A 21,422-nucleotide genomic window follows, 5' to 3' on the forward strand; every position below is an offset into this window, starting at 1 on the left:
TGTGATGAAATGCGCTGAGGTCTCGTATCTTACCCATCCAGTAGTCAGGTGCAACTCATACAGCCTGTATGAGGTCATAACATTATCGCCGTTCCATGCCATGCCCTCTTCATAGAAAGAGAGTCGTCATTGCTCCTTTTTCTGAATTATAGTTTTGTAGCATGGAGCAACCTTACCTCCTGGTAACAAACAGTTGAATCGTTTGTTGCAGAAAGAGCACTTCTCCACTTTTTGACACTATATGAGATATTAATACTGCCATGATTAATGCACGAAGGGCTACCATTTTGTGCAGAAAGAACACTTATCCTAGAGAGGTGTTGTTTTTACTTCACTTCAGTCGCTAGGAAGAGGTGTGAAAAGAGATGCAAAAGTCGTGTTTCATATAAATCAATTTATAGAGTTTCAGTATGAGGCAAATCATGTCTTAGGAAAATACTGTATTTATGGACTGTGCGTTCATTCTTTCAAGTTGCTTATTTCTGAAACCCGTCTCCCTGTGTTACCAACTAGACTTGCTTATCCACAAGGCTTTGTTCCATTGAATGAAAATAAATTAGCAGACATAAAGAAGTTGGAATCTTACATACCAGAAGAACACCATGAGTTTGATAATCAACTGTTTGCATGGACAACATCGCGCAATAGAAGTGAGAAGCATTGTTCAAAGACAAGAGACTTATATGTTATTTGTATTATATTGTGTTGTTTTGTTTTACGAACTTTGGAAAGGGAGATAAAAAGAGTACTCTTCTGTTTATTTTTCTATACAATGTGGTCTAATCATAATATGTGCAAATAAGTAAGTCTTACAAATAACTATTAAATAATGGGTTTAAACACTGTATTTCCTCAGTACAAAATTTGTACTTTATTTAATAAAGTTCCTTTTGAAACTGAAATTACGTTAAAATCAATGTTACACTTCCTTATATTCTCAATAATGGTGTTTGTTGCAGAAACAGCACGTCTCCACCATTTTCAACAAAGTCTGTAAAGGAACGTATTGGAGTAATTCATACAAACAACCTATCTGTCGTAGTCATTTCAGCAGTAAAATAAGCATAATAAATACGTGACCTTGCCGCGGTGGGGAGGCTTGCGTGTCCCAATGATGCAGATAACCGAGCCGCAGGTGCAACCATATCGGATGGGTATCTGTTGAGAGACCAGACTAACGAATGGTTCATCGAAAGGGGGGTAGCAGCCTTTCGATAGTTGCTCGGACGGCAGTCTAGATGATTGACTGATACGGCCTTGTAATAATACTCAACATGGCTTAGCTGTGTTGATACTGCTACACGGCTGAAAGCAACGGGAAACTACAGCCGTAACTAACTCCCGAGGACATGCAGCTCTCTCTGTATGAATGATGTACTGATGATGGCTTCCTCCCGGGTAAAATATTCCGGAGGTAAACTAGTCCCCCATTCGGATCTCCGGTTGGGGACTACACGAGAGGGGGCGATCATCAGGAAGATGAATACTGACATTCTGCGAGTCGGAGCATGGAATGTTAGAAGTTTGAATCGTTGTGGTAGGTTACAGAACCTGAAAAGGGAGATGGATAGGCTAAAGTTAGATGTAGTTGGTATAAGTGAAGTACGTTGGCAGGAAGAACAAGATTTTTGGTCAGGCAACTACCGAATTATCAACACAAAATCAAACAGGGGAAATGCAGGAGTTGGTTTAATAATGAATAAGAAAATAGGGCAGCGGGTAAGCTACTACGACCAGCATAGTGAAAGAATTATTGTCGTCAAGATAGACACCAAACCAATGCCCACCACAATAGTGCAGGTCTATATGCCTACTAGCTCAGCGGATAATGAGGAAATCGAAAGAACATGTGAAGAGATAGAAGCTTTAATAGAGTATGTAAAAGGTGACGAGAATCTAATTGTGATGGGAGACTGGAATGCAGTGGTAGGCCGAGGAAGAGAAGGTAATACAGAAGGAGAGTTTGGATTGGGACAAAGGAACGAAAGAGGAAGTCGGCTGGTTGAATTCTGCACTAATCATAATTTAGTCCTTGCCAATACTTGGTTCAAACACTACAAACGACGGCTGTATACGTGGACGAGACCTGGAGACACTGGAAGGTATCAAATAGACTTCATTATGATTAGGTAGAGATTCAGAAACCAGGTGTTGGATTGCAGAACTTTCCCAGGAGCAGACGTGGACTCTGACCACAACTTGTTGGTCATGAAATGCCATCTGAAGTTGAAGAAATTGAAGAAAGGAAAGAATGCAAAAAGATGGGATCTAGACAAGTTGAAAGAAAAGAGTGTAAGGATTGTTTCAAGGAACATGTTGCACAAGGACTAAATGAAAAGGCTGAAGGAAACACTATAGAGGAAGAGTGGAGAGTCATGAAAAATGAAGTCAGTAGGGCTGCTGAAGAAATGTTAGGAAGGAAGAAAAGATCAACTAAGAATCAGTGGATAACTCAGGAGATACTAAACCTGATTGATGAACGACAAAAATACAAGAATGCTAGAAATGAAGAGGGCAGAAAAGAATACAGACGATTAAAAAATCAAGTGGATAGAAAGTGCAAGGTAGCTAAGGAAGAATGGCTGAAGGAGAAGTGCAAGGATGTTGAAGGCTGTGTGGTCCTGGGTAAGGTAGATGCTGCATACAGGAAAATCAAGGAAGCCTTTGGAGAAAGGAAATCTAGGTGTATGAATATTAAGAGCTGAGATGGAAAGCCACTTCTAAGGAAAGAAGACAAAGCAGAAGGATGGCAGGAGCATATCCAACAGTTGTATCAAGGTAAAGATGTAAATAATTTGGTTCTGAAACATGAAGAGGGTGTTGATGCTGATGGATTGGGAGACCCAATTTTGTGGTCAGAGTTTGACAGAGCTGTGAGTGACCTCAACAGGAACAAGGCACCTGGAATTGATGACATTCCCTCTGAATTACTGACTGCTTAGGAGAAACCAGCATGGCAAGGTTATTTCATTTAGTGTGCAAGATGTATGAGACAGGAGAAGTCCCATCCGATTTTCGGAAGAATGTTGTTATACCTATCCCCAAGAAAGCTGGTGCTGACAGGTGTGAAAACTACCGCACCATTAGCTTAGTATCTCATGCCTGCAAAATTTTAACACGTATTATTTACAGAAGAATGGAAAAACAAGTTGAAGCTGAGTTGGGAGAAGATCTATTTGGCTTCAGAAGAAATGTAGGAACACGTGAAGCAATCCTGACTTTACATCTGATCTTAGAGGATCGAATCAAGAAGGACAAGCCCACGTACATGGCATTCGTAGATCTAGAAAAGGCATTCGATAATGTTGATTGGACCAAGCTATTTATGATTCTGAAGATGATAGGGATCAGATACCGAGAACGAAGAATTATCTACAATCTGTATAAAAATCAGTCTGCAGTGATAAGAATCGAGGGCTTTGAAAAAAAAGCAGCAATCCAGAAAGGAGTGGGGCAAGGCTGCAGTTTATCCCCTCTCCTTTTCAATGTTTACATAGAACAGGCAGTAAAGGAAATCACAGAGAAATTTGGAAAGGGAATCACAGTCCAAGGAGAGGAAATCAAAACCTTGAGATTTGCCGATGATGTTATTTTATCTGAGACTGCAGAAAATCTCGAAGTTGCTGAATGGTATTGATGAAGTCTTGGGTAAGGAGTACAAGATGAAAATAAATAAGTCCAAAACAAAAGTAATGGAGTGCAGTCGAACAAAGGCAGGTGATGTAGGAAATATTAGATTAGGAAATGTCTTAAAGGAAGTAGATGAATATTGTTACTTGGGTAGTAAAATAACTAACGATGGCAGAAGTAAGGAGGACATAAAATGCAGACTAGCACAAGCAAAGAAGAGCTTTCTTAAGAAAAGAAATTTGCTCACTTCAAACATTGATATCGGAATTTATTTATTTATTTATTTATTTATTTATTTCGTGTCATAGTGTTGAGAAACTTAAAAATATAAATAAGGTATTATATACAAATAAAACAGAATACATTTTATGTCACAAAACATGTTTCACACAATGTCTGCCCAGAAATGGGCAACAGAAATTCCCTCTTCAGTGGCTTGAATCAAGTCTTGAAGTGTACAACGAACAGGGCAGGACTGACAGTCATACAGGTGTTGGGTAGTTTGTTGCTCCCCACAATCGCAGAAGTCTGACTGATCTTTCAGATAACCCCATTTTTTTAGGTTATCCTTGGATTTACCTACTCCACTCCTCAAACGATTAAGTGCCTTATATCAGAATTAGAAAGATGTTTTTGAAGACTTTCGTGTGGAGCGTGGCATTGTATGGAAGTGAAACATGGACGATAACTAGCTCAGAAAGAAAGAGAATAGAAGCTTTTGAAATGTGGTGTTACAGAAGAATGCTGAAGGTGAGATGGATAGATCGAATCACGAATGAAGAGATACTGAATTGAATTGGTGAGAGGAGATTGATTTGGCTAAATTTGACGAAAAGAAGAGATAGAATGATAGGACACATCTTAAGACACCCAGGACTTGTTCAGTTGGTTTTTGAAGGAAATGTAGGTGGTAAGAATGGTAGGGGTAGACCAAGGTATGAATATGACAAGCAGATTAGAGCAGATGTAGGATGCAATAGTTACGTAGAAATGGAAAGGTTAGCACAGGATAGAGTGGCATGGAGAGCTGCATCAAACCAGTCTATGGACTGATGACTCAAACAACAACAGGATAGATATGACATTACACACTACAGACAGTTTTTCCTGTTTTCTGAACAATTTGGTACGTTGGAGAAGTGTCGTTTCTGAAACAAACGATTCAGTTCTACTTAAAAACAGTTGAATCTTGCAATGCTTTATTCCCCCCCCCCTCCCAATTAAATAGGGTACTATATTATTCCGCTTTCCGTGGTTGTGTTTCTATTCCGTACAATATTACAATTTTTTAAGACATAAAACTGAACTAAAACTTATGATGGTCAAGGTGAATTTTCAGTAAAATGTATCATTCAGGTGATAATGTGCATCATAAAAATGATGTGCTTCTCTAAGACCAATGTTTTGTTTTTGTGGCTTGGGAAATATCTATAGCTATTGTTATGCTGTTCCACTGGCTAACGTTATTTATTATTTTTCTTTATGTCGCACCGACACAGATAGGTCTTATGGCGACAATGGGACAGGAAAGGCCTAAGAATGGGAAGGAATTGGCCGTGGCCTTAATTAAGGTACAGCCCTAGCATTTGCCTGGTGTGAAAATGGGAAACCACGGAAAACCATCTTCAGGGCTGCTGACAGTGTTATTTGAACCCACTATCTCCCAGATGCAAGCTCACAGCTGTGCACTCCTAACTGTACAGCCAACTCGTCCGGTGCTTACGTTATTAGTGAATTCAAATTTGCATGTTAATTTGGGGGAGGGGAGGTAATTACAACATATCCTAAAATTTTCAAAACATTTATACAGAAAATATACTTTTCATACACTGTACAGAAAAATTTAAACATTTTTCACGTCATAAAATGAAACTACCCCTTTCACTAATTCACGTGTATTTATTTTGAATATGAAGTCAAAAATCTCCTATCACATAGTTTTCTCTGTCAACCATATTCAATACTTTTTTAAATTAAAAAATGTTATTTCATCATTTCACTTCCATTCAAAATTTTACAACGCTCATTGTTCAAAAGTACTCATTTTATTAAAAAGGATGTGGTGATCACTGATCAAGAAATTTAAACAACTAAAATAAAAAAAATTGTTAATATAGGCACAACTTTTTTTTTAAACCTAACAATTTCTTTTGTAGCTAGGCCTGGAACACTCGGAGAGAAGAAATGAACAGTAGTCGGCAAGTATGTTAGGGGACCATTTTCCTGCAGATCACCTTTCCATTTCAGATATTTGCTGGCAGAACCTTTCTCCATGTTCGTTGATGACCATTCTTAAGTTTGATGGAGGGAATTTAAGATGGGAGTGCAGGAAATGAATTTAGGGGACATATGCTCAAAACAAAGTTTCTACAACTTCAATGTAATTACCTGCTCTATAATTTCCCAGGAATTTCAAACATACGCCTTTGAATGCTCACTACGCCACATATTTTGTTTCAGTAGGTTTTTCCTTGAACAAAGGATCCTCCAGGAGTTTGCAGATTTGAGAATCAATGAAAATACAGTCTTAATTTTGCTTCACTCATCCTGGGAAATTTGTCTCTTAAGTACTGAAAACCATTCCCATTTTTGTCCTTTACTTTGACAAAATCTTTCATTAACTAGCTTTATATGGAGTGATGGTAATAAAATTTTCTGGGAATCTACAGGTGAATGAAACATACGTTTTTCACATAGTACTAAACTTAACCCCTATCCCCCAAGAGTCCCACTTACACAAAAAGCCAAAATATTTAGTAAATCCTGGTTGCATTCCGTTTAATAGACCAATAACTCCGTTCTCCATTTGTGATAGTTATAAGTTGCTGCTTTTAGGAGGATATCCATATTTTCATATGTTTCTTACATAATTACAGCATAAACCATTTGTACAAAAGGGTAAATATTACCATTGTGTAGTAATGCGGCTTTTAGACTTGACTTTGGCGAGTCGATAAAGAGCCGCTACTCATGTGGAATGTGTTCTCCACGTTTCATGTCATAAAATGAAACGGCCACTTTCACTAATTCACATGTACTTATTTTGAATATGAAGTCAAGGGTGAGCATTCCTGCATGGATAAAGTAAACGTACGAAAAGATTGTATGCATAAGTTCATTCACATCATTGCAATAAATATAAGCTATGTTGACTCTTTCAATAAACTTACATTTTGGTGCCTGGTTATAAGAGATTCCATTCCTTAAGTTGAGATTCTAACAATTCAGACTGGTCTTGTTGTGATATAAATCTCTTACAAGATTGTTTAGCATTGACTGTAAAATTAAATGTGTTTTTTTCACAAATTCAGAGTCACTGTCGGGTGTATAGGAAGTGCAGGTACCAGCCTCAGGGGAAGAAATTAGTGCCTCCCCCTCGTGGGATTAATTTTTCAAATGGCATTGGAATAGGAAGTGAATCACAACACTTACTAGGCCGTTGCGCTGAGGGCAAATCTGGGTGATTATGGAATATTTATTTTTTGATGAGAAACTCAAAATTTTGGTTAAACAGAAATAATGGTCAAATTACGGCAACATCCTCTACAAAAATATTTAGATGCAAATTTTTTGTCCTTATCCATTTTCGAGTCAAAGTACAATCATAAGCTTGCTTGATCATAGGAGCAATATTTTCTCTTTGATATTTTGCAGTGAATTTGCCACATGCACATAGCAAAATAGATTAGGAGAATTGACATACTAGTGCAACATCTTTGCTGTAAATTGACGCTTTGTATTCATTTTACAAGCTATTAGTCTATTTAATGCATAGGACAGGTTATAAAACTGATAGAAAATGGATAACTTCCATTAATATCTGCGTACAATCTTTTCATATGTTTACTTTATCCATGCAGGAATGCTCGCCCTGTGAAGCATTAGAAGAAAGTCGCATTGCATGATATGGAAAAATGGAATGCATTTTCAAATTCATCACACACAAAAATATACAGATTTAAAAGGTTTGGCCTTTTGTTGTACAATGTAACTGTTACATTTTGTATTAATATTTCTAATTTTTGCTCTACTAACAATTTAAAAAAAGTTAAATTACTTGTGTCATAGAAAGGATCCTAATGCAGGTTGTTCATGTAAATAAAATGCAGTGCTATGCAAAATTTCATGCACATGTTTTCAGTGGTGATGAAAATCTCAGTCCAGGAAATTAAATTGTAGACTGAATGGGGTTCAGATATATATGAGGGGCAGAGAAAGCAGACCCTGTGGCACCACAAGTTAATTTTGGTTATGGCATTAGTCCAGCGACTTTATTTCTGGACTTAGTGATATGAGAGGCAGAGAAAACTGGCCTTGTTTAATAGAATGCAGTGTGGATTTAGGAAGGGTTATTCTAGTGAGGCTCAACTTGTAGGATTCCGGCAAGATATTGCAGATATTTTAGATTCAGGAGGTCAAATGGGCTGTACCCTTAATGACCTGCCCAAGACTTTTGATAGGGTAGATTTTTTCTATTTGCTGTACGTCGCACCGACACAGATAGGTCTTATGGCGATGATGGGATAGGAAAGGCCTAGGAATGGGAAGGAAGCGGCCGTGGCTTTAATTAAGGTACTGTAAGTTTGCCTGGTGTGAAAATGGGAAACCACGGAAAACCATCTTCAGGGCTGCCGACAGTGGGATTCGAACCCACTATCTCCCGATTACTGGACACTGGCCGCATTTAAGCGACTGCAGCTATCGAGCTCGGTGATAGGGTCTACTGGTCTACTGGGAGTCTACTGCTAAAAGTGAGGGCTATTGAATTAGACAGTGTGGTTGAATGGGTGGCTAAATTTCTAGAGAATAGAACTTGGGGAACTAGTGGTGGTGGTGGTTATTGTTTTAAAAGGAAGTACAACTAGGCAACCATCCTCTTGGGGAACTAATAGCTGAAGCATTATCTGATCCTATAATGATTAGGGGGGTGGTCCTGCAAGGCATTGTTATTGGATCTTTGTTTCCTTATATATATATATATATATATATATGAATATGAGGAAAGTACTGAAATCACAGATAAGGCTTTTTGCGGATAATGTTGTACTGCATAGAGTTTTAAGTTACAGGGTTGTGAGAGACTACAAAAAGACCTTGAAAGTATTATGAGATGGACAGCAGACAATGGCATGATGGTAAACGGGATTCAAAGTCAGAGGAAACTCCTCTCGGGTTAAATTATTGTGTTGATGGGGTGATAGTACCCCATGGGGATCACTGTAAGTACTTAGGTATTAACCGTTTGGCACTCAGCCTATATGCAGGAGTTTGCTCGAAGACACTCAAACTAATTTCTGTGATTTTCCAAACCAAACTACAAAAAATCAACACGTAAACAGTTTAACACACATTAAAATAAAATAAATCACACTAATACAGGAAACTATGAGCATTTCAGAAATGAATGTGCCTAGGACGTATTGTTTTTCGTAAAGCCAAAAATATTATTAAATTTTGAAAATAAATTTAAAAAGTAAATTATGGCTTTCAATGACAGAAAAATCAGACATTATTGCGTCTTCCTTCCTTACTCTTAGATGTGAAAGAAAGAACTTTTAATTCTGAATAATTTGATATTAATGTGATGTGTGTGCTGCAATTCACTCGTGAAGCATGACACAAAGTTATTCACTGTACATGTAATGGTCATCGATGTCAGGTCCTCGCGGTCCGATGCACGGTGAGGAGCTGTGGCTGTGTCATTTCCCACATAATGGGAATCACTTTCGGCAAAAGGTCATTTTTACTGTCTAAATCATCTGAAAATTCAAGGATATCAGCCTCATTCGGCCTTGAATTTGGCCTAGCCATTATGATAAAAAGATGACGCAAGCACGTGCAACAACGGAGTTATAAAAAGGAGTAAAATTATAGTTTGCGGAGTACAGCGGCGAACACACTATATACCAAAGAAACGAAATAAACTAAACTAAACTCGTAGCAAGATCAAATTGTTGTATTCATAAACCAATCAAAACAGATCCGCGCAATAACAACTTCCAATAATCACAACATAAACATTCACGGTCAACAGATTTCATTTGTCGAAAATAAAAATATTTTGTAGGGTTGGTGGATATATCTGTAGAGTAAAATGCAAATACAACGCTTTAAGGTACCATCACGATCAACTGTTACGATTTAACAGCCACGCAAATGACCAAAATCCCTAAATAAAACAGAGCCGTTGTATCGGTGCCGTGAGCTTTCTTGACATAACCTCTCGCGCCGATAGATAGGGCATATGTCTCTTTATTTATTTAATTGTATGGTGATTTTATACAATATATATACAAGGCAAAATCAAACTTTAAAGTCTATCCTTCTCAGCCATTCAGTTAAACTGGGTGTGAGAGAGAACAAATCATCAGGAGTGCCAGGATACGAATGAAGAGGACAACATTGTACCAGGTGCTCAATCGTTTGTTCTTCCAAGTTACAATCACACATTGGTAAACTGATCCAACCCCACTTGTATCTGAAATACCGTAGAACCTCGATAATTCGAAGTCGGTTAATTCAAAATGCCGCGTAATTCGAAGAATCTCTCATTCCCCGAAACACGAGGTACGGTTTTGCATGTTACTTAAATTGTTTAATTCGAAATACGGATAATAACATCGGTTCCAGTATTGAAATTCAGACTTTTAATTCAAAATTATACTTTACGGCGTAGTTTGAATTAAAAATTATCCGTGTCACAATAGAACGCGTCTTCTAGAACATTTATCTTTCCGCCCTTTCACTTTGAGTTTGGTATGTCTACAGCAAGCTTCAGAGTTGCCAAGTTCTAGTGAAATCACAGTTCTTTTGTATTCTTCTAGTTACTCATTTTACTTAAAGTCTTAGTGTGCAGTTATAAACTTCGAAGTTGTTATATTTTATTAATACTGTGTTTTACTTTATTGTTACTATATTTTAGTTTAGGGCACGCGTGTTCTTTTTTTGTGTTGTGATGGCTAAGCGTCAGTATTCTTCAAAGGCACTCAGCAAGAAAGTGAAAATTATAAGGGAGGTCAACAAAGGACAAAAAATGAAAACTGAAATAGCTAAAGACTTTGGAATTCCTGTGTCCACACTTTCAACGTTTTTAAAGCTCAGGAAATGCAGGGTTTAAATACAGCAAAGCGAATGCGCATTCGAGGAGCTAAACACACTGATTTGGAAGTACAATTGATCGAGTGGTTTCGGCATGTTCGGGCAAACAATGTCCCTGTAGATGGTGAGATTATTAAGGGGAAGGCAAATGAACTGGCGCCGAAGATGGGTCTTGAGTTTTAGTGTTCGAACGGGTGGATTCAGCATTTTAAGGAACGGCACAATATCACGTGGCAGGCAGTGTGCTGAGAAGCCGAATCAGTGAACACTAGTGATGCAGACAGTTAGCGCGAAAACGTGGCCCACATAATCAATTCGTATGCACCGAACAATGTCTTCAATGCCGATGAGACTACATTGTTTTTTAATGCCGAGCCCAAATGGACTTACGGTTTTAAGGGAGAGAAGTGCTATGGCGGGAAATCCTACAAGGATAGGATCACAGTCCTTCTGTGTTGCAATGCAGATGGAAGCGAGAGACTTCCTCCCCTCGTCATAGGCAAGTTCGAGAAGCCGCGTTGTTTTAAGGGAATCGGGCACTTTCCGTGCAAATATAAGTCCTCTAAAAATTCCTGGTTGACAGGCAAAATTTTTGAGGAGTGGTTGATGTGCCTTGAGCGCAAAATGGCATGCCAGGACAGGAAAATACTTACTGTTGTAGGATCATTGTGCTGCACACAAACATAATTTAATTTTAAAACATGTGCGTCTTCTTTTTCTGCTGGCCATGTGAAACGTGCCTACAGAAAGCAACTGGTGCGCTACTTTCTCCGGGAAGTTGCTAGAAATATTCTGGCGGGAGAAATACGCAAGTGGAACGTAATTGATGCAATGCAGAGTGTGACAGTTGCCTGGGACTCTGTTCCTTCATCGACAATGAAGAACTGCTTCGTCAAGTGTGGTTTTGGTTTGTTAAATGAAGTAGGAGGAGGAGGAGAAGAAGACGACAATGAAGATGAATGGGAGGAGTTACAGCAAAAGTCCAATGTCGGTATGACTTTCTCCGAATACATCGCCAAAGACCATGCAGAGACTACTTCAGAAGAGCGGGATTCCACCACGATGATCAGCTGTGATCATGAGACGCCAGAGAGAGATGCAGCTACAGCTGATGTTGAACACGACGAAGATACGGTGCAGGCGGCAACTATTCCGTCAAAGAATGATGTACTTGCTGCTCTCGCCGTGTTGGATTCAGTGATAAGTGCAAGTGATGCTGACGATGCTACAATTAAGGCTATGGCCCATATGGAGCAGTTCGTAGCTAGTGTTTATAAAAAAAAAAAAGATGAAGCAACCTATCATACATTCTTTCTTTAAAAGGCAATAAGCCTAATTTGTGACTGGATCATTAAACATTTGTGAACTATTCAGGTACTGTACAAAGTTATCTATTATTACTTATATTTGTTTTAAATATATGTCTGGGTTTTTAAAGTTGGTTTTGTTGGTGTAATGTGTTTCCAATTTGGACAGCCTTGTTGGCTCTCCTGTGCAACTGCTCTATACTGCACTTAAATCAAGTAGGTTATAACCTATTTGCTTAAATTGCGACATGCATATACAGTACCGTACTCCTTGTCTTTGAATCGTATTTTATTTTTCCCGGGTGTGAGGTTACGTTTGACAGTGTATGGTGTTTCCAAGAGCATTATTTCAATAAATGCACCTTGTTGGATACATTTAGGAATTTCTTTCCCTATGGCGTTTGAAAGGTTTAACTGTGAATCAAGGTGATTGCATGCTTCAAAGGATTTTAGAATATTTTGTGATGCAGGGGTTGGCATTTCTGAACTTCAAGTTAGTGGCAGTTAATTTGAAATCACGTAATTCGAAGTCCAATTTTTGCATCCCAACGACTTCAAATTAACAGGGTTCTACTGTAATTGCAACAACCATGTTCAGTCTTTAACCTGTTGGTACGGCACCAGAGGTTCCTGGGTAGGTCAAAACCGTTTGGCTTCTTTGTGGGATCAAGATGGTGGAAACTTGTTCCCAATGTTTTTGTTGACCACTCATGCTTCCAGTTTTCATTTAGGTCAAATTCATCTTCAATGAGTTGCCCTGCAGTGGCACTTGCTGGTCTTCTTGATTGCAGTCGCTGCAGTGACGGATGACAGAATTCTTGGTGCAGTGGCAAAGACGGTGATGCAAAGATTTTCTTAGCTTCCCTTAGTAGAGCTTGCTTTCGCCTTAAGTGAGGTGGTGGGATGTGACTCAGCACAGGTATCCAGTGACATGGAGTTGATTTGATGGTACCAGTAACGCAACGCATTGTATCATTCAGTTTTGTGTCTACCTTCTTCTCATCTACACTTTCCAACCAGACTCAGCAGTCGAGTAGACAAGGCTGATGCCAGTTAAACATAGACAATCAGCAGAGGCCCCCCAGGAGGTACCACAGAGCTTATGCAGTATGTTGTTTCTTGCGGCGACTTTATGACAAAGCTTAGTGATGTGTTCTTTGAAGTTCAGGGTTATATCTAAAGTGACTCCAAAGATATTTTGGGAAAGGATTGTACCTCATCTTTCGATATTGAGCAGAACTCTTGGTTTGTAGTTTGCAGCACGATTTGCTAGATGGAAACAAGAGACTTCAGTTGATGTTGTCCCCAGCATATGTCTCTGGTAAAACCCCAATTAGAGTATGGTTTCAGTGTATGGGACCCTCACCAGGACTACTCGATAGAAGAACTGGAAGAGTTCCAAAGGAAAGCAGCACTATTTATTCGTAATGATTTCCGACAAAAGATTAGTCATGAAAATGTTTCAAACTTTGGGCTGGGAGGACTTGGGAGTAAGGAAAAAAGCTGCACGACTAAGTGGTATGTTCGGAGTTGTCGGTGGAGAGATGGCATGGAATGACATTAGTGGATGAATAAGTTCGAGTGTAACTGTTAAAGTTAGGAAAGATGATCTACTATGAAGATAAAGTGAATTCAAGAGGATAAATTGGGGTAAATAATTATTTATAGGAAGAGAAATTAGTGATTAGAATAATTCATCAACAAATTTCCAAGTTCTTTGAAATCATTTAAGAAAATGGTAGGTAAATAATTGATAGGTAATCTGCTAGCTGGGTGACAGCCATAAATGCAGATCATTGATTGATTGATTGTTAAATAATGATGAAAGCCATGTGCAATAATGAAATTTAAGGGAAATTAGCACCAAACATGTGACTGAGTGGGGTGTAGCAAATCACATATATAGACATTTACAAACTTATGTTTTGAAGTAGTTTTAGACTTTTTAAAAACATTTTTGAAAGTATGTTTTATAATGAAAAAAAAAAATTGAAAGTTTTTAACTTAAAAGAGTTTAACTCAAATAGTTACCGTTGGTTGTGATATCTTTATGGGACTTTGAAGCATTGATGTTTACACAATTAACTTGAAAGATATACTTTATTGTCCCATTTAGGACTTTCTGGAAAGCTGTCGAGCTCCAACTCTTCTTGCTGAACTTGAAGATGACGACGAAATGCCTGAACCTGATGATGATGAGAATGATGACGATGAGAATGAGGATGATGACGACTATGAGGAGGTCATGGTTAGCAGAAATTTACTCTCCTTTATGGTACACACTCACATATTAATTATCCAGATCTCTCTTAATCTATCTCTCTTCTTGTTGTGTCTCGGTGGCTTGCAATGATCTGGGCGACTTCAGTGTGTGTGTCTGTTTATTTGCTTTAGTCATATTTTCTATGACTGATTTGTTGCTTTCATCAGGATGTCTGCTACTAATATTGTGCTGCACTGTGTGTAAAGGCAGTCCTATATGCTATCTGTGTGCATGTTTGTGTGTGCATGTGTAAAATAGGAATAGCCCACACAAATGTTAAATATCATCTAGTATTTTGGCAGTGGCTTATTTTTTCCTTGTAAAGGTCAGGGCTCTTGGTAAGGTATTCAACCTCATATATGCAGGTTATCAGCTCTACAAATAACTCATTCTGATGTGGACTTTGAAGGTTGCACCAATCACTCTGGTCTAAGGTGGTGGTTTTACAGATTTTTTCAAACATTTCATTCTCTGCACCATTACAGTTATTTGTGAGCTTGTTTTTGTGTTAAATTGGGCCATGTTTGTACATTAATCTGGTATATAAATGTCAAACACAGGTTGCACAGGATATTTTAGCTTTTAAAAATTAAGACATTAAGACAAAAAAGTCAGCCAATGGACGTTATATATATTTTTGTTCCAGAAATAAATTAAAATTGCCGGTTAAATGTAAACTGTCAATATCTCTACTTACACAACCCTCAGAACCACAATCATGGCATAAAATGCCTGTCTCCAGTTTATGCTGTCATATTTAGAGTGCTATATCTGACATAATCTTGTAATAATGTGGAAATGCTTGGAAAATATCACACCTTATTGACTTGAGCAGTAGTACTGCCAACTAGAAACATACAACCCCAACTAAAGTTTCATGGAATCATATATAACATTCTAGTGGTATGCATAATATAGATATGTTCCAGATTTTTCATATATTTCCATATCCTACTGTAGAGTATGCTTGCATTGAACTGGAATATATTAATATACAGCAGAACCTCTATTATACGTTCCCGGAAACTACGTTTTCCCTATTATTCGTTCAAATTACGTGGTCGCACGAGCATCCTAATTAAACCATGTAAAAATCCTGCATTGTCCATTCCTTGAAGAAACTATTTCCTGGATCAACCATCCAGAAATTCCAGTCCCATCAACGCTGAATCCTCGATCATGCGTTTTTCAAGAAACTGTATCTCGCAATAGGACGGCTACAGCATACGTACGGATCTTGTTGTTAACATACCGTCATTGCGATGATTAGAAAAAGTACTGTACTGGAAAAGCGATCAGTGTTGAACTTGCATAAGGGACCATCTTAGCATCGCGTTCAGGTGGTATTGTTTAGAGAATCCTCGGAAATCATAAAGTGGAGAGTGGCCAGAACAATTGGAATGAGACGAGAGTGCATTTCAACAGCTCTACTTGAAGACGGAACAAGTTTTGTCAAATTTTCATACTTGCAGAACGTCTGGACCAGGGTTAGATCTTTATTTTTTTTACTTTTTTTTTTTTTTTCGAGTGTATCGCCGAACAGGTTTTCGGCACTTCGCTCAGGGCACTGTATAGTTATTGGGCTTTCAGGCAAGAATGAAAACTGCTCCTTCTTAACACAAATTTAGTATTTTAATATTATTGTATACAAGTATGTTATTGGACATTATAAATTTTCCAGCTAACTCATTCCTGGTTGCCAGCGTTTCGTCCCAGTGTGGTAAGTTGGGCTCGTCAGTTAGTAGATAGCACACGTACCAAGACGCATGGCTAGTGCATACCGTGGAGGCCATTGCGTAGGCTACTTGGAGCCACCGGCAGTGCCAGTGCACTATTAGAGATTTTGTCTCTTTTTGATGCCTGCCTGGCCATCAGATAGATGTTGATTCCCCATAGGGAACCTGATATATTTGTTCCGAATGAGTAAATTTATAATAATGTAGTTGGTATGTTTAGTACATTATTGGACATTATAAATTTTCCAGCTAACTCATTCATGGTTGTTAGCGTTTCGTCCTAGTGTGGTAAGTTGGGCTCGTCAGTTAGTAGATAGCACACGTACCAAGACGCATGGCTAGTGCATACCGTGGAGGCCATTGCGTAGGCTACTTGGAGCCACCGGCAGTGCCAATGCACTATTAGAGACTTTGTCTCTTTTTTAATAATTGATGCCTGCCTGGCCATCAGATGATATAGATGTTGATTCCCATAGGGAACCTGAAATATTTGTTCCGAACGAGTAAATTTATAGAGACCAGAACAGATCTTGCATATTACATACATAAAGCCATGGGAGGTTTTGGGATTGCGTATTACTGTTTTGGTCATTGTATAAGACTGGGAATTTCACCATTTTGTATTAAATGTTATAAAAACCACGGTCGTTTTATTTGCGCATGTTACATTTAAATAGTTTGTATGGTGTATCATTTCCTACTCGTACTGACTTGTGCAGTGCCTTTGTGCTGAGCTGAAGGTCACGAATAACCGTAATTTCTGATGTTTTGATTATATTTTTTCTCTTTCCAATTTAATTGTGATTAGTGACGGGCAAAATTGTATATAATGCATTCGAGAACTTTTGAGAATTGATACTTACATTTAAAACCATATTCCTGATTTCATCATAACCTATAGAAGTCAATGTATGTAGGTTTAATTTACATGGTACAAGATTTCCAGAAACTGGCTACGAACAGTATACCGGTGACCAAATTACAATGGAAGATAACGAAAAGAAGGTATTTTGCCATCATGTGGGCGCTTTTTTTGCCTAATGCGCTTTATTTGATTGGATTAGAGAATTAAAAACTACTTGTGTTCGATTGTTGTTTGGCTTGGTGTTACTAGATTTTTCGAAGAGTTTGGCTGATCATAGTTGCTGAACTGAAAGAAGTTTTCACTGACAAAGTTACCCGGTAAAACTGAATGTAAAGTTTAGAGATTTATAAGTCACGAACCAGTAATTATGTGGTCTCCCTCTCATCCAGAGAGTCTGGGTTCAATTCCCGGCCAGATCAGGCATTTTTACCTGGATATAAGGGCTAGTTCCAGGATCGCTAAGGGCTGGTTTACATGGGTAGAGTAGCGAGGCAAGTAGAGTAGTTAGTAGAGTAGCCACGTTACTCTACTCTACCGCTGTCTGGTAGAGTTGACACTCGTATCGTTCATACAGAAGTAGTCATACAGTAGAGTAGAGTACAGTAGTAGCACCATGTCAAGACGTAAGCACATCGTAAGGAAGTGTTTAAAGACATTTACAAACATATTACTGCAAGAGGTTAGTGAAGCGTTAGAAGAAGAAGTAAATGAGGAAAAAAGGGAATGGGTAAGAGGCTGGCTTAGTAGGAGAGATACACTCAAGGCATCGGCATTAATTCTGAGAGAACTTGGCAATTTGGAGAAATATGGGGTGACAAACTCGACACAGTTGGCCAAGAACATGAGGGATCGTCTCAGGAATCATTTTGTTAATGAAGGAGCAGTTCCCTGGCAGTACAAGCATGTATTTTAATCCAGGAACACAAACGATTGAATTTTTATGACTTTATTCATTATTGTACAAAAAGTAACGACAGTGTAATCATCCCCTCAGGATTTTACTAGTCTTCGTCTGTGAATACTGTAGTGGTGATTTCTAAGATAAAACTATATGAACGAGCTCCAGTCTAATTATAGATCATAATTTTGGCGAAGGTTTTTGTTCCACGGTGAAGGGGTGAGGTACTCCTTTCCCCAGTTACACTGTTGTGATGTTTCTATTTCCATTTTTTTGTATTTCAGCCAACCTAAATCTTATCCGAATGAAATTTTACAGAATTCATTTCAAAAGTTATAGAAAGAATACCCATTGGCCATCAGTGTGTCGTCTCAGAACCCACGAGTCTCAAAACTCGCGAGTAGAATAATCGGTTGCGTCATGAATAAATTTTTCGGTGCAAGTGTGTCGGACGGATAATCAATTGAATTATGTGAATAGATGAAAAATAGAAAAAGCCTCTTTTTTTGCAATCCATGAAGTCCAATGCTGAATACGGCACAAACACTCAGTTCCCGAGCCATAGGAATTAACAAATGAAAGTGAAAATCCCGGCCAGGAGTCGAACCTGGGATTCCCTGGACCCATTGGACCACAGGCCAGCATGCTAACCATGTATCCATGCAGCCGGACGACAAAATTAAAGTAGGTATATTGCCTGCTGCTAGTTAAAATAAATTTTCAGTTGGTAGTAATTACCGGGGCTTAGTTCTATCATGAGGCCAGAAGACGACATTTACTTATATAAGAAACTTTATTTTACCGATATTAAATATTACGACTGTTAATTCACTCATTTAGTTTCATTAGAGATGAATTTGGTCATGAATCTCATCGCAGGGAAATTAAATTACTTATCTCCATTCCCTTCAGAAAGTGGGTGAGTATGATGAACGGTCTCTGATACGCTTTCCCAAAATAATATGAACTCATGCTCCACACGTATGACTGAGTCATGTACTCCCAGATGCCTTACTTAGCATAGATTAATATATTACATCACACCCCCACGCGATTACACGAAACACAATGTTATATACTCGTAGTATTGACTACTTGGGTCACCAAATTTATAAAATCATAAATTAAAATGTGTCAGAATTTTATCTAAAATATAGCGAAGTAGCCAATTGCTATCTTTGACGTTCTGTTGCTATATGACTTAAAAAAGACTCCACAGCGCTGATGTTGATGATATTTTACGATGGTGGTTCTTTCCCCAGCCAAGAAAATGTGGAAAGGTTCATTAAAAATCAATAAGTGTTGAAAACAATGAAGGAAAAGGTGGTGGTGGTGATTACTATTTTAAGAGGGAGTGCAACTGGGCAGCTATCCTCTATTAATACTAATCAGAGGGAAAAAATGGAAGGTGGCCCATACTTCAAGAAAATGAAGGTTTCGGGCAAAGAAAGACAAGAGCCTTTTCTAAAAATTGTAAGTACCCCTGGGGCCCCTTTTAGTCACCTCTTACGATAGGCAGAGGATACTGTGGATATTACTCTGCCACCCCAACACACAGGGGAAAATAATGGTCGGTGAATGACACAGAGGTGTATTATTATTATTCGCCAGGGGCTTTACGTCGCACCGACACAGATAGGTCTTATGGCGACGATGGAATAGGAAAGGTCTAGGAGTTGGAAGGAAGCGGCCGTGGCCTTAATTAAGGTACAGCCCCAGCATTTGCCTGGTGTGAAAATGGGAAACCACGGAAAACCATCTTCAGGGCTGCTGACAGTGGGATTCGAACCTACTATCTCACGGATGCAACATTATTATTATTATTATTATTATTATTATTATTATTATTATTATTATTATTATCATCAAAACATTTTTCTGTGGTCTTTTTCCTTTTGATATAAATTTAATGTTAATGGTATCGTGGCCTCAGGAGAGGCCTGGTGAGGGAGTCACCGCGCACCTCACCCCTCCTGCCGTCATCGCAGGCACCTGCTATCCGGAGTCGTGAATTTTGAGACTCATTGGAATATTAATTTAGCTATTAGTTTGCAGTCGTGAGTTTTGATACCATTTGCTACTAATTTTCGCACGTGAGTTTTGAGACGTAACCGGCCATAAGTACACTGTAAATTACGCTGGCGTAGGCCTAATTTGCAGTAGCTTCTTTGCCATAAATATCCCAATTATTGATCTATTTAATTTTTTATTTTGTTCGTTGCTTGTACGGCCCAGGTGTAGAGCTTAAGCTTCTAGATCTGACACTGTACTGTAAACAATAATTATTTTGGATATTCCAAACAACATATGGAAACTATTCAATTTGTTGGGGAAATTACTGTTATTGCTGAAAATTAACGGCAGTGACAAGGGATATGTAGAAGATCCCTATGTACACCATTGTATTGCCTAACTTAAACATGTCGAGACACATGATGAACACGCTGTGTAATATTGAAACTTGAGAAATCTTCATATTAAGTGAAAATCCAGCTGACACTTGTTTATATTTTATGTTGCATTTTCGAGTGTAGATGTCTGCGGCACCACCTCCAGACTTCTAGGATCTTCGTATTTTCATGAGTTCTTGATTGTATGTACATCGTAAATTTTTTATTTTCTGTTTCAGATCCGTTAACCCAAAACCCTCTTTACCCATTTTCGCAATCAAGTCCTCTTCCGCCGCCCGTCTCATATTCTTATTTCTATAAGTAACGCTGTTTATGTTCCATAAACATTCTTTTTCACTGTAGAGCTCCACAAATTTGCAAGTTTCTTCTTCCGTCCACTTCATTTTGCCGCCAAATAAACGCTCAACGTAATACCACCGTCTGCACACACATGCAAATACAGCAGTCGAATGACGCGGCAGCTGAAAAATCGAGCGTCCTCGGACTTCTCCGCCAGCTCTCGGAGCTCGGTTCCGGTGGAGGGGGAAGGATAGTGGTAGAGTTACTTTACCGCAGCGGAAACCCACTCTACTCTACTGCCTACTAACTACTCTACTCTACTTGCTACTATCCCGGTCGTTTACACGATGCTAGTAGCTCTACTATCCACTCTACTCGCCTCGCTACTCTACCCGTGTAAACCAGCCCTAATTCTATGATTACCTGTAATTGGCGAGCTATTGAATGGTGAGTTGGCGACCCCAGTCTAGAAGGCCAGGAATAACGGCCGAGAGGATTTGTTACACTAACCAAGCATCACCTTGTAATCTGCAGGTCTTTGGGCTGAGCAGTAGTCGGTTTGTAGGCGGAAGGCCCATTGGCACTGTAGTACGGTTTGGTTTAGGAGTGTTTGTAAGATTATAATTATACGTATTTAATTTTTGTGACGTTTAGCCAAATTGTTGATGGTTCATTCGTTAGTACAAATAGGTGTTTCTTAGGTTCATTCGTCCCCGGATTTTCCGTTTTCTTGTGTTGTACCTTTTTTTTCCGTATTCCCACCAGAAACAGAGAATCGAAGTTCCATTGTGCCGTATGCATATATTGCAAGTCTTTCCTTTATAGCAAAATGCAGGGACGTGACTGTTTCAATAATAAGGAGATTAGTAAGCCTGATAGAGTATCTGCCTGTTGGAGCCGAGGACTCGTTCCTGTTCCCCTAACGTCGTGTGTGC

General features: G+C 38.7%; 1 protein-coding gene across 7 annotated transcripts in view; it reads left to right on the plus strand.

Annotated features, from left to right (window-relative positions):
* Positions 1–21,422, plus strand: part of Ufd4 (ubiquitin fusion-degradation 4-like) — a 716,632-nt gene that overhangs the window by 606,095 nt on the left and 89,115 nt on the right. For 5 of the 7 annotated variants that reach the window (XM_067153526.2, XM_067153527.2, XM_067153532.2 and 2 more), the window contains one exon: positions 14,152–14,310. In XM_067153526.2, the coding sequence (XP_067009627.1) occupies positions 14,152–14,310 (159 nt within the window). The remainder of the gene's footprint in view (positions 1–14,151; positions 14,311–21,422) is intronic. The other 2 variants (XM_067153530.2, XM_067153533.2) reach the window with 1 other exon arrangement.

This window comes from Anabrus simplex, chromosome 9 (assembly GCF_040414725.1).
Source record: "Anabrus simplex isolate iqAnaSimp1 chromosome 9, ASM4041472v1, whole genome shotgun sequence".
NCBI classification, from domain to species: Eukaryota; Metazoa; Arthropoda; class Insecta; order Orthoptera; family Tettigoniidae; genus Anabrus; species Anabrus simplex.